The sequence below is a fragment of the Trachypithecus francoisi genome, unplaced genomic scaffold (genome assembly GCF_009764315.1).
Source record: "Trachypithecus francoisi isolate TF-2019V2 unplaced genomic scaffold, Tfra_2.0 Lachesis_group13, whole genome shotgun sequence".
Taxonomy (NCBI): Eukaryota; Metazoa; Chordata; class Mammalia; order Primates; family Cercopithecidae; genus Trachypithecus; species Trachypithecus francoisi.
This window is the reverse complement of record NW_022681458.1, coordinates 82,399,174-82,413,299: the sequence shown is the minus strand read 5'-3', so window position 1 is coordinate 82,413,299 and position 14,126 is coordinate 82,399,174. Positions and strand designations below refer to the sequence as shown.

Genomic DNA, 14,126 nt, shown 5'->3' with positions numbered 1-14,126 from the left:
AGTTTTAAAAACATCTACATGTGAGTCCGACATTCTATAAACTGTATTTGCTATGTAACTTGAGACTCTGACTGAAAATATACTGAAACATATGTATGCTTCATGGAGTTTGGCTATGAAAAACTGAGGCATTCTACCAAAAAAATATCAACAAGAAACACCTGAAACGAAAGAAGCTAGGGGAACTTCTTGAAATAATGACAGTGGCTACAGAAGTCATGAGAGTTGCCCTGGATTTTATCCAAAAGCAAGGAGCTTCAATGAGTGCATTATTTAATAGAATGGACAGTGGGGAAAAGAAGAAAGTTGTTTTCCGAGTGTGCCCTAAAAGTCCTGCTTATACAATGCTGGGTTACCTATCGTTTACAGAACCAGATTAAAATTCTGCAAATCATTATGCAACATAGGTATCACATAGTCACAATAAACATAGTTAAAACCTCTTTATCACCGTCTTTCAATAATGTCACAGAGAATCTCTATATGAGGGACACATAATCTGAAAATCATGATGCTCAATATTTACAGTTTCTGAGGCCAGGTGTGGTGGTTCACGCCTGTAATCTCAGCACTTCAAGAGGTTGAGGCGGGTAGATTACCTGAGATTAGGAGTTTGAGACCAGCCTGGCCAACATGGCGAAACCCTCTCTCTACTAAAATTACAAAAATTATCCGGGCGTGGTGGCAAGTGCCTGTAATCCCAGCTAGTCGGGAGGCTGAGGCAGGAGAATCGCTTGAACCCAGAGGGGCAGAGGTTGCAGTGAGCCAAGATTGTGCCACTGCATTCCAGCCAGGGCGACAGAGTGAAAAAACTTCTTACTCTGGAGTTTCAGAAAATCTAAAGTAAGTTCAACTCAATGCAAAGTTTAAAAAATATTAAATGGCAACAGCTACTTAGAAAGGTGATTCCTTTTACTAATTACTGAAATCTTCATGCTGATTCTTTCATTCAAAGTACATCTCTACCCTACAGCTGCATACAGGTTTTTCAACATCCTCAAGGTCCTAGTAGGCAACTTATCCGCTTACCAGAGTCCTTTAACTTCTATGAACCTTCTTATGTGTATGCAAATGCTTCTCAGGGAACAATTACGTGCTACAATTCAGAAGCAGCAGAAGACAGTATAAAATTACCTTCCTCTTTACTTGAAGAAGCCAGATAATATAAAAGTATTGCTCTTTTAAAAAGAATACTCCCAAGATCAAACTGCTGAGTTTCGGGCTTGAAAATATTTTCTGTAGCAACTGAAGAACTCAGGTTTTAAAAAATTTACATAATTACACAGATGTCTTAATAACTGCACTGTAGGTAGTAGGTATTAGGATGTAATGCAAACTTACATTTGGGTAATAAAGACTGGGACATAAATACCAGTTTATTCAGCAGAGATTCCTAAATGTGTTTGGTATATAACGGAATGTGTATTATGGAATGTAAGCTCTTAAGAGAAGCATGCTATTCCAAGTGTGACTCTCCTAGTTGGGCCTTAGCTCTTCTTAATAAAATTGAAAGTGGGGTTGGAGGTAGATGCACTAGACAGTCTAAGGTCCCTTCAGCTTTAGAATTATGACTGCACCTGAACTAGGGATTCAGATCATGTAAGGCCAACTTTTTCAAGGCCATCAAGTCTATCTAAGGCATCATTACTTTTGGAAGAGGGTCTGAGCATCTTAAACTAACTTTCGGGATGAAACTAATGCAAGGAGAAAGACATAATGACTGGCTGATCAATTCCATTTACATCCAGAAACTGTGATATTCTAAGTCAAAACTGTAGCGGTAAACTACCATAAGATGAAAGTTTTCAAGAAAAATGTACCTTATAATTAACATCCATGTGTACTGTGCTAAAATACATATAAAGCATGAAACATGGTCTCCCATTTTACTATCCCCTAACATTCAGGCGTATTACTCACCTGAAGAAATTTTCAACAATATTGCTCATCTAAAATACACTAAAAGTTCATCAGAAATAAGTCTTGAATAAAGTCATTATAGAACTACTAAAAAGTAGATTTATATCCCATCAATAATCAACACCTAAAAATATTTTACTACTGTACAATAGAAATAGCATCTGTAGCTTACATTCGCATTAAAACTACTTGTTTTAATATTTGTATAATGTATGTGCCAGTTATATATATTTCTGAAATAGAATATGCTATACACAATTATCTTTTGAAATATGTCTAGAAGAGTATTCATTCCTTGGGCACTGACATTTAAATTTATTTTTTTTAAACAGTACAGATCTTAAAGACTCACAAACACCTGATTACCTGAGAAAATATGCTGCTATTTCTTCAATTTACTTATGGGGTTACATAATTTACTATGTAAATTTTATATATTTATAAATCCTCCTTCACAGATTAAGTTACGAGGAACAGTTCTCTGCACAAGAGTGACTGTGGAGGCTGCAGAGGCACAGGACAAGTGTCCAGAAGGTGCTGTGCTGAGTGGGATGAGGGGGGGATTGCAGATGCGGATAGAAAAAGCAGACCTGTCAGGCTTCTCAACCAAAGCTGTGGAACAGGGAAGCGATTGCCGGCTCTCAACTCACCTTTGCCATTTGAGCTTGAACCCCACTGGCCTTCAGGGCAGACACAGCTTTTTGAGCTGCTGCAGGGCTGTCAAAGTCGACAAAACCGTAACCTGAAATGCAAAAACACATTTAGTATTTAAGCCATTATTCTGTGGTTAGGTAAAAGGTAAAAGAACAGCTCTACTTTGTTTCTGGTGCAGGCGAGAGAGATGAAAATGTCCTGAGGGAGCTAAGGCATTAATAGCTGCAGGCCAGCGGCCTCCTGGGCCCTTCTTCCCTGTCACCAGCCAGACAAGCGCCCCTTCAGAGGGAGATGGGGGAGTAAAGAACCAGCGTTTCCCTATTCAAGCTCTGACGTGTCTTGTATTTACTCGAAACAAACAAAAAGACATTGAAGTTGCCAACCAAGGTTAAAAAAAAGAAATTAAAAAAAAGGAAGAATAAAAGTCAACTTCAGAGAAATAGCATTTTAATGATTCAGTAAGAAAGATGGAGCCATCCTACAGAGTTTACAAATGACAGAAACAAAAATTTTGCAGATAAACTTGTATTTTTAAAAATTAGAATAAGTACAACTATTAGACACCCCCAATATAAAATAATCTAAAGTTTAGTACTCAGTTAAAGACATCATACTTATTTTCTTAAAATACAGCTCATCACACCCCTTCAAAACGAAGAAGAGCTGGGGAAAATGCCTCAAGGCACCTAAAATATGTTGTGGCAGTTCATGTTCTAAAGTCTAAAAACAGAACATAACAAAACAAACATATAACCTCCTAAGAGATGCACTAGTTTGAAGTTTCCTTATCCACAGCTTTACAAACATTTTTAATGAGCTGGTCATCTGTCTTCCCAGGCCACAACAAATCAAAAGCAGAAAATTAGGGGAAAAGCGGGGCTGGGGTGATGGCAGGCCTGCTGCAGAGTAAGTATATGAATGGCGTCTAACGGTAAAAACTACCAACAAGCAATGAAAGAGAAAAACCTATGCAAAGAATAGGACTTACACAGCATAAGAACTAATAGCCTCATGAATCTCAACAGATCCCATGAGTATCACTGTATCAAAATAGACAATCACAGACTTTTCACTGTGATAATTATAAGTTATTGAGAAAAGGGTCAAGTTATACTTAGTAGACTAAAGAAACAGGGTACCAGGCAAAATACCAGAGCCTTCCATGGAACTCAAACTAATATTAAATGAGTAAGAACACTTTGAAAAAGAAAAGCATCATTGGAAGGTTGTTTAGAAGAGGAGCCAGCCCTATCATTTACTTACAGAAATATTACTAAGGAGTAGTGATTTAGATAGTATGATACTAGTGACAAAATCAACATCAATACAGTCAAACAGAAAGCTCAGAAACAACACAAAGTTTTGCAGTATTAGTACCAAACATATGGCCTGGTAACGGAGTAAGTTATAATGAGATGGAGCAGACTATCGACTACAGGAATAGATGTTTCAGGAGAGATGAATGTTAAAACTGAAACAAGAAGCAGCTTCCTTATATTACTTGGAATTGGGCTGAAATAATTTGATTTAGACAACAGAGAAACAGCCAGGCTGGAGAGCAAAATGAAGAGGTTGATCTAGGTAAAACAAAGAATGCCACTTAAGTGCCAGGTTAGAAATAAGGTTAAACATATCTTGGATGTTTTTTAGACATCTGTTGTCCATGCTAACATGCAACAACACTCTGTGGATACACACACAGGCATGTACATGCACATACTCTCTCTCTCTCATACAGTTTCAGCGGGTCATAAATGAGCACCCAGCTACAATGAAATGATATAGCTTTTACTGATGGATATTTAAGTTTTTTCCTTCAGTTTTGCTATTGTCAACAAATTACAATAAACAGAAGATCTCAATTTTGATGTTATTGTATTTGAAGTTACTACCAACTCAGGTACTATTTGTATTCTGTGATCTGTTTTTTTTTTTTTTTTTTTTTCTGAGACGGAGTCTCGCTCTGTCGCCCAGGCTGGAGTGCAGTGGCCGGATCTCAGCTCACTGCAAGCTCCGCCTCCCGGGTTCGCGCCATTCTCCTGCCTCAGCCTCCCGAGTAGCTGGGACCACAGGCGCCCGCCACCTCGCCCGGCTAGTTTTTTGTATTTTTAGTAGAGACGGGGTTTCACAGTGTTAGCCAGGATGGTCTCGATCTCCTGACCTCGTGATCCGCCCGTCTCGGCCTCCCAAAGTGCTGGGATTACAGGCTTGAGCCACCGTGCCCGGCTGTTATTTTCTTATAGAGAAATCCATAATGCTTGTATTTTAGTTAACTGTCAACATCCTTTTCTGGCCTTTCCCAATGCCTATCACACTATGGCTGTTTTATAACCATTTGCTGAAGACAAACATAATAGTTAAGTATGCAACCTTGTGCTCTTTCATTTCTCTATCTGTATTACTTTCAAATAAATAGAAGACAATATAAAATTTCAGTTATACAGGCTCTATGGATTTGATTATAATAGGTGTAAAGACGTTTTTGAAGGCAGCGTTCACTGAATAACATGGCATCCTCTCACTGAGGCTTCCCAGGAGAATTCCTCTCAGGTTTCAGGACCAGGAATAGTTATGTTATTCCTGCTCCCTGGATTTTCCTCTCACATTGTGATGACTGAATCATGGGGAGAGCTATGTTTTCTATTTTTGCCGTGGCCACTAGGAAACACAGGGACATTTGGTAATAACTTAAAGCTGCCTGCTTTTACCCTTAGTTTTCCTGTTAGTATAATTCATCCTGAAACTATTTTTGCTAATGTGTGTAAGTGTTCTGGTCTTACATGCACTTCTGTAAGTATAAATAATCAATCAATTTCATAACCAATCTTTTGTGAGCTTTTTTTTTTTTGTGTCCTGAAATGCCACATTTACCAGTATCGGAGGGCCTATAAATGCCTTTTGTTGGCTAAACTTTGAGAGAAACTGAAATATAAAATAGCAACTGAATTGTGAATTTTAAAATTTAATAACTTAGGTACATGTTATTCTAATACTTCCTTCAGCTTAATTATCTTGAAAATACATGTTCCAAACATATGTTTTGTGGCAAAAAGTATTCTGTAACCCTCTTAAGATCTCTCATTCCCATATATAAAGTCCTTTGATCTGTTTAATCTTAAAAAATTAGTATATAACACAAGTAGCTTTCATTTACATTAATATTCTATAATCTTTTATGCATTTATTTTATATTCATTTATCAATCATCTATATGCCTACCTATCTACCTATCACGTCATCTTGGGTAACATGTTATCTAACTTTATTATGAGCTAAGTTAAGTGTTACTTCTTCTCATTTGTCCTGAAATTACTTTTTTCTTGCTTCTAGGATTTTATAAACCCACTCTTACTTACCCTCTCCACTCACGCACTCACCCACCGTCTCAACCCACCAGATATCTGTTGACACCTATTGCTGGGAGGCTTGTGTGAAGCAGAGAGCCCTGGAAGGTTTCTATTACTGCCCACACACCCAAAAGCAGTGTCTCCCAAGACCCACTTTAAAGGAAGGTCTCCAGGAGACTTCTTGTATCTAAAATCAGTTCTGAATTAGTCCTACCCTTAGTCAGAAGTCCATAAATCTCTCTACTATGGCCCCTTACCAACTGTTAAGGGTTTGTATTATGACATGTTAGATTTAGCATTAGTTTATTTTTACCCATACTTTTTCTAGATCATGTAGAGCAATTTGAAAAGGCTTCTATGGAATAGGTTGCTTTTGGAGCAGAGTGTAAAATAGTGTGGTTTTCAGTTCAGGGATGTGGTGAAGAATTCAACCTCTGGGTCCTTTCTTTTACTTAATTAGGGCAGCTCTGCTTTTTAACACACTGAGCCGACATGTAAACTTTCTTTTGGGGTGGGGAAGAAAAATAGATTAGGTAGGGTATGGATGAAACCACTCGTCTACTCTGATTTCTCTCTAGTTTCAAAGTGATGTTAGTGATCAGCTTCCTATTTTTATGCCTGCAAGAGTCTGTTTTTCTTTATAAAACCAAAAGATTTCTTTCTGTGTCTCTGCTCTCCCAAATCATTTATAAATGTTAAATAAGACTAATCTTGGAAACTAAGTATATGCATTTCAGTCTACAATTTGACTCTCTCTAGTTTAATTCATTTAAAATATTTACTGGGTGCCACTCTACATAAAGCACGCTCTATTCACTGTCCCAAGGCAAAATTGCCTTAATGTGCCATGTTGATTAAACATGGGCTTAGTTATTTGCTACAATAGCTCCTTTAAATTTAGACACTTTGAAGAAGAGACAGAAATACAATGAACCACTTCAAGTCTAGATTAAAGGAAATGCCTGGCTTATAAGGAGTGGCCCCTACCATAGGGTTCATTTATGTTCTCTGCCTTTTTCAGATTGTGCTAAACCACTGCCCCGTCACCACTACTTGAAAAACTGGGGTCTGATTAATGAGGAGATTTGCCTTCTCTGCCTATTCCTGTCAACTTATTTCAATTCATGGGGTCAGTAGTTAGATTCAAAGTCAGCTGACTCTATTCTTCCCTTTTCCTAGAAATCACATGTCTGTTGTTAAGATGCTGGATCATTAAAAGTCAGAACCACAGAGCATCAGTGCTGCTTACTGTAGACGCCTCCTCTTCCAGCACATGGGGCTGGATGAGCTCATCCTAATTACATGGAAAACTGAAGGTCAGTGCATCAAATTAATGCAGCAGCATATTTCAAAGGGGCGCATGACCTCCCCTCCCTATTACAATTTGGTCAGTGAAAATGGTTCTCTCCTCCCCGCTGCCAATATTGTCAACAGGCATTCAGCAGAGAACAATTGGGAGTATTGAAACATGTAATTAAGTACTGCTTAAAACTACTCTATTCTAATTAATAGAGCCAATTTGCACAATATGTAATCTTTTCAGTTCTTTAGTACAGTCCAATGGTCTTCAGTAAGCAGCTCTAATCTCCTCAGGCTCAGGAAAGAAAAGCTATTTTCTAACTCTACTCCCCTTTTAAAAGCAAGGGCTAAATGCCAACCAGTATTTTGCATGTTAACTCTACTGGCGTCAAATCTGGAATTCTGGCAAACTGCTAGCTGCTGTTGGGTTTGTAGCCAAAATCCAACCAGGGACAAACGTAAGCAATATGCTGACACCGTGCAAGACAGAAACTGGGTGATATATAAGATCTGGTTTTTAATAAAATGAAGGTGGTTTTGAACCAAAGATCAGGTTTTAAATTCCATCATTTTTCTAAGGCTATCATTTACCAAATAACCAGCCAAGAAAACATACCTTTGCATTTGTTTGTTGTCTTATCCAAAATTGCCTTTGTGGAGACTATTTTCCCATATCTAAAAAAAAAAAAAAAAAAAAAAAAGAAAAAAAGAAAAGAAAGAAAAAGAAGTTATAAGGAACCCTTATTAATGCCTAAATCCAAAGAACACACGTCCTTTTCAAACATCTGCAAACTTTAAAGTACAAAATGTTCATCACTAAGAGACAGGAAATGAGAATTCTAAACTCAAAACTGAAAAAAAGGGAATGGCTAGGCCTCTCGTTTGAATTGTGGGATTGCAGTTTGAAGTTCATCTCTGAAGAAATCAGGTACTTACCTGACAATCTTAGGACAGAAACATGGGATGTGGACTCTATACAAAATATTTTCTTCTAATAACGTCAGTGGTAAAATACAAAGCCAAATGCAAGGCTGTAGAATTCTAACAGGAAAGTACTCTCCCACGATCCACACAGCTTTTATGAAATAGTAATGGGGAAAAGCTGCTTGCATTATTCTATTCATTTTGGTTCCATGGACAGCACTGCAAGGCTCCATATCGCCACAGAAGGGCAGGTGTGAGCGCGCATGTTTATGTTTAACACGCGTAATGGTGCCAAACAGATCCTTTTTACTGAGGACTTTTATAACTGTTTATAAATACATTTATTTACACCACGTGTAATTCAGTAATAATAATTATACAGTAAACTCACTAACTTGTGTGCATGCATATGTGTCTAAGAAACGGGCAATCAAGAATATAATGAAGAATATAAGAATGAATCAGGGATTAATCATTAATTTCATGAAGTTTCTATGAGAAATACGTTCAGATTCCTTTATGTGCCATAGATGCTGGGGAATATAGGAAAAATTAAGAACATTAAAATTTAGCATACTGCTACTGAAAATGAAGCGACAGTATAATGTAAATATGAACTGAACCCCATACTCTCTCCATAGTGAACATACCATAAGGAAAAGCACTGTTATCTATGCTTGCCTCCTAAAAACTGAGGGGAAAAAATTTGAAAGATAACTTTTAAAATTGTTTCTTAAAAATCAAAGTAAGGCTGGCTGCGGTGGCTCACACCTGTAATCCCAGCACTTTGGGAGGGCGAGGCGGGTGGATCACTTGTGGCTAGGAGTTTGAGACCAGCCTGGCCAACATGGCAAAATCCTGTCTCTACTAAAAATACAAAAATTAGCTGGGTGTGGTAGTGCATGCCTGTAGTACCAGCTACTTGGGAGGCTGAGACAGGAGAATCGCATGAACCGGGAAGGCAGAGGTTGCAGTGAGCTCAGATCGCACCACTGCACTCCACCCTGGGCGACAGAGCGAAACTCCATCTCAAAAACAAAACAAAACAAATCAAAGTAAGACTCTGGGAAATGCACGTAACTTACTTGATGCATCTGAGTCTCAGGTTTCCTCATTTACAGTCTACTTTCCTAGATATTAACTTCGAAAATTCCACATTTACTCTACTTTAATTTTCTCATGAATGATTTTGAGGACTAAAAAGCATATTACTTTTTTTTAGGAAATGGAAGTATTTTGTAGCATTTTAAGCCATTGTGAATATTACAGACTTGTATTTCATGCATTGAAACAAGCTGAAATATATGTATCTAGAAGAAAAAAAAAATGGCTTGAGCCACTTCTCTCCTACAGTTAATCTTCCCTATGTTCACTTCGTGTAATCAAATGATTACTAACTAGCACAAACGTAAAGATAATTTCAGGTTCAAATGACAATTACATCTAAGAGGTATAATGTTGCACAAACACCTTCAATTCCCTGTTGAGACTGTGAGCATTTTAACAATATTAACACAGATCACTAGGCTTACAAAGAAATAATCTATAAAAATCTACAAATGAGAAAAAAATAACTGATTTAAAGACAACCTTTCAGCAACCATCTATCTACCTAGGTTATATGCTTGATATTTACCAGCTCCTATCATTTGGATATTTCACCCACCCAAATCTTACGTTGGAATACGATTCCCAGCTGAGCATGGTGGCTCATGCCTGTAATCCCAGCACTTTGGCAGGCCAAGGCCAGCGGATGGCTTGAGCCCTAGAGTTCGAGACCAGGCTGGGCAACATGGCAAAACCCCGTCTGCACCCTCCCAAAGCACAAAAATTGGTTGGGCATGGTGGTGCGGGGCCTGTAGTCCCTGCTACTTAGGAGGCTGAGGTGGGAGGGTCGCTTTAGCCTGGGAGGCAGAGGTTGCAGTGAGCTGTGATCTCATCACTGTACTCCAGCCTGGGTGACAGAGTGAGACCCTGTCTCAAAACAAACCAAACAAAACTCCCAATGTTGGAGATCAGATCAGGCTTAATGAGAGGTGTCTAGGACGTGAGGGTAGATCCCTCATGAATAGCTTAGTGCCATCCTTGTGGTAGTGAGTTCTTGCTCTATTAGTTCCGGTGCAAAGGGCCTGACACCTCCCTCCTCTGTTTTCTCTTTCTCCATGTGATCTCTGCACACACCTTCTCCCCTTTGCCTTCTGCCAGGAGTGGAAGCTTCCTGAGGCCCTCACAAGGAGCAAGTGCTGGTGTCTTGCATCTTGTAAAACCTGCAGAACCACGAACCAAATAAACTTTTTCTTTTAATAAATTACCTAGCTTTAAGTATTCCTTTATAGGAACACAAAAAATGGACGAAGATACCAGGACTCTCTTGTGTGCACAAGTCCTTGACAAAAGCACTTCTAGATTGTATCCCTGTTTCATTTTTCCAAAAGCAGCGGGGATGGTAGGTATGACTCCAATTTGGGGTAAAGAGATTGAGAGTCACAGTGATTAAGAGGCTGCTTGAGCTCTCCGAGTTCAGGGCATTTTGTAAATCAAACAGAAGAAAGGCTACTTAGGAGAAGGAAGGTCAAGGGTTGGCTTTCGACATTTCTAGTTCTGCTTTCAACATTTAATGATGGGAAAGACAGGAAAAGGCATGGAGAAAGGAGAATGAGGAAGTAGGCAAAGAGAAAAGGCTCAGTAGTGCTGAATGCAAGCCACACCACGCCCTCTCTCAGCCTCTTTGCTGCGTCTGGCATGAGTCCGCTATGCCAGTGCACCTCCCTTCTCTGTGGCAGGTGCTCCCTAATCTCATTCCATCTTTCACAGTCCTCTCAGGGGTTCTTCGCCCATTCAGCTTCCTCTTCTCCTTCCTTAACTGAGTACTTTCATCAAGTTTAATATTTAGTGTTCAACTGTTTCTTCTCTTAGGAAATTCATTCAGTGCCACAGTTTTAATTAATCAATCTCCTGATGCTGCCCAGTTCTTGTGTGTGTATATGTGTTTTTTTAAAATCACCAAAGCTTTGTTTTTCTCTCTTCCTCTTTTCACTAAAATACCTTAATATTTCATTAGGATTCTTAAATATCTAGTGAAATATGTAAGTAGTGAAATATCAAGCCTACCACTTTCTAAATCTCATCTTTAATAGTACCCCAAACATGGCTTTCCCTGTCTCTCTCCTCATCTCTTTTCATTCACTAGCACTGTCACTCTCCCAATCTCCTACCAAGTTCGGGGTCCTTGTGCCATCACTAACTCAGTAATTGCTGAATCCAGGTGATCGATAACTCTTCTGAGTTTTGCCTTTGATATGTTTCCAACATTCACTTTCTCCCTTCACTGTTCCTAGACACATGCAAAAAACACATAATAGTTCTCCCTGCATCCAGCCTTTCAACCTTGTCTGTTGCATTAATTTACCTTAAATATCACTTTAAACATCTCTCCATTACCCTATTCTACCTATGCTTGAACTTGAAGAACCTGTTCAAACGTTATCTTTCCCATGAAACTATCCCTAATCTCTTCAACTATTTGGTTGGCTATTTTCTAAGAAACTAGAAAGGGCATTATATTTTTTGACTTCCTACTTACATCCTAGGCACTGTGCCAGGTACTTTGCAGGTATGCTCCTATTTAATTAACTTCACAACAATCTTATGAGGTAGGTGTTATTATTCCCATTTGTGCATATGAGAAAACAAAAAGCTCATACAAGTTTTGAGCATTACACCTTGCCTGAAATCCCGGAGCTCACAAATGAGTAAATTTTCATGGCAACTTATCAACGAAATGATTGTGAGAAACAATGCCCTCTGAGTATGGAAGTAGAAGAGTAATGGAAGGTTTGTATGGTACTGAAATATTCATTTTCTAAGCACAGGCAATTTTTTACTTGTTTCAAACATAAGAAATAAACACGTGGCTTATGGTTGAAAGAGGGATAACAAGACAGAGGATGCTGAGCAGAAAAAGAATGATTTCTGACATTTATCAGTTTTACTTTCTATTGTGGTTTTCCTTGCAATTTGTGGGCTAAGACTGAAAGACTGCGATTTCACAGAACATCAGAAAACAGATTCCACTCTGTCTGTGGGGCAGCTGCATACTGGCCTTCTGCAAACAAGTGGCACAGGAAGCTGCTTATTTGGATTTACCTAAGGTACTGAAGGGTTTCCCTTTCCTAAAACATTCTTCTTTTGGGCTGTCCACTCAATTATACTACTCCCAGCACAAGAGGCTCCCATTCAAATACAGACCCCAGAACTGGAAGATGCACCGTTGAAATCCATCAGGCCCTAGCTAAGTTAGCTCCTCAGTGGGTGACTTGGATACCTTATCACGTCAATGGAGTATAGAGCCAATAGTTTTTGATGTCATGAGAAAAGTGCCAGGAAAGGTCCAGATCTAGAATATGAGGAGGAGCCTTATATCAAATGGCACCTCAGGGACTGGGATAAGGAGTGGGAGGGTTCACAGCAGTCATCTCTCTCTACTCATTTTACTTGCAGTAAGATTTAAAGTGAGGGGTGAGGGGGAGCTGTTATAGACAGTTAACATTTAGTCTAATTCTGTTGTCAATCACCAATGCCTGTAAGAGTAACAGACATCTGGGTACAAATTCACAAAGCAACCAGATCTTCACCTACCCTTGCTCCTATCTGTAGCTTAATATTTATTTATTTATTTATTTATAATCATCAGCCAGGCACAGTGGCTCACACCTGTAATCCCAGCACTTTGGGAGGGTGAGAAAGGCAGATTGCTTGAGCTCAGGAGATGGAGACCAGCCTGGGCAATGTGGCAAAACTCCCTCTTGATAAACAATATACAAATTAGTTGGGCGTGGTGGTGTGTGCCTGTAGTCCCAGCTACTTAGGAAGCTGAGGTTGGGAGGATCACTTGGGCCTGGGAGGCAGAGGTTGCAGTGAGCCTGGATTGTGTAACTGCACTCCAGCCTGGGTGACAGAGTGAGACCCCATGTTTAAAAAAATCTCACTGTTACGGAATAAGGGACATATGATGTACTAGGAGAAACAGGCCTCCTGACTGGTGGAATTCACACTCTAAGGACACCAAGAAAGTGCATGACCAAACAGCAGCATGGTGTAGAATTTTATGAAAAAAAAAAAAAAAAAAAGAGTGACTATGAAGATTCTTTGGGTTTTATCTGGCTTCAGAGTAAGTGGGTTAGATCACAGACCCAGCTACCCAGATTACAATATTCTTCGCTAAAAGTAGATAATCCACTCCAGAGCAAGCTCTGACAGTAAAAAGATAAAGAGTAATTAAGAGACATGACTATATAATAATATGAATTTCAAAAGGAGAGGGTAACAGGTAAAAGTTCATGTTCAAACCTCTCGGCCCAAGTGAACCTGGCTAATAAAACCCTTTGCTTAGAATTTACTAAAACTTCCTTAGTTTGTACCAGTTTTACTCATTTCTTTACTTCCATTTAGATCTCCTCTTTCATCTGCTATAATATAAAATTTAGGTGTATCTTAGTTTGCAATTAGTATATCAAGCTTAATTTTCTCCTCTGCCTCCATCACTTAGTTCCTCCTAAATTCTACCTTTTTGGTAATTTATATTTACAAAAGAAACACAAGCTTATTTTAATTAGAAGACACAGAAAAGTAGGTTGAAAAATTAAAATCACCTGAAGTCCTGGATATGATTATTGGTGCATATCATTATAGACTTTATCCAATGTGCACATACAAATGTAAAAATGTATGTGTGTGTGCGCGTGCATGTGCACACATGCACACACACACATGCACGCACGCACGCACACACACACACACACACACAATTTTCCTGTGTGCTAGGGAATGTGCAGCTTTTGAAGAGTGCCAGTTACAAGCCAAAGCTCTGGAGAGTGGAGTCCACTCCAATCACCACCAACAGATGGCGATAATGGTTGTTAAGTTATTTTAATATTGGTCATTTCAGTTGTAAATTTATTTAAGGCACACGGGGTCATTTGC

At 38.9% G+C, this 14,126-nt stretch overlaps 1 protein-coding gene across 10 annotated transcripts in view; it reads right to left on the bottom strand.

Annotated features, from left to right (window-relative positions):
- RBMS1 (RNA binding motif single stranded interacting protein 1) overlaps positions 1 to 14,126 on the bottom strand; it is a 215,636-nt gene that overhangs the window by 37,482 nt on the left and 164,028 nt on the right. For all 10 annotated transcript variants that reach the window (XM_033231317.1, XM_033231318.1, XM_033231322.1 and 7 more), the window contains 2 exons: positions 7,837 to 7,895; positions 2,571 to 2,662 (listed from right to left, as the gene is read on the bottom strand). In XM_033231317.1, coding sequence (XP_033087208.1) covers positions 2,571 to 2,662; positions 7,837 to 7,895 — 151 coding nt within the window. The remainder of the gene's footprint in view (positions 1 to 2,570; positions 2,663 to 7,836; positions 7,896 to 14,126) is intronic.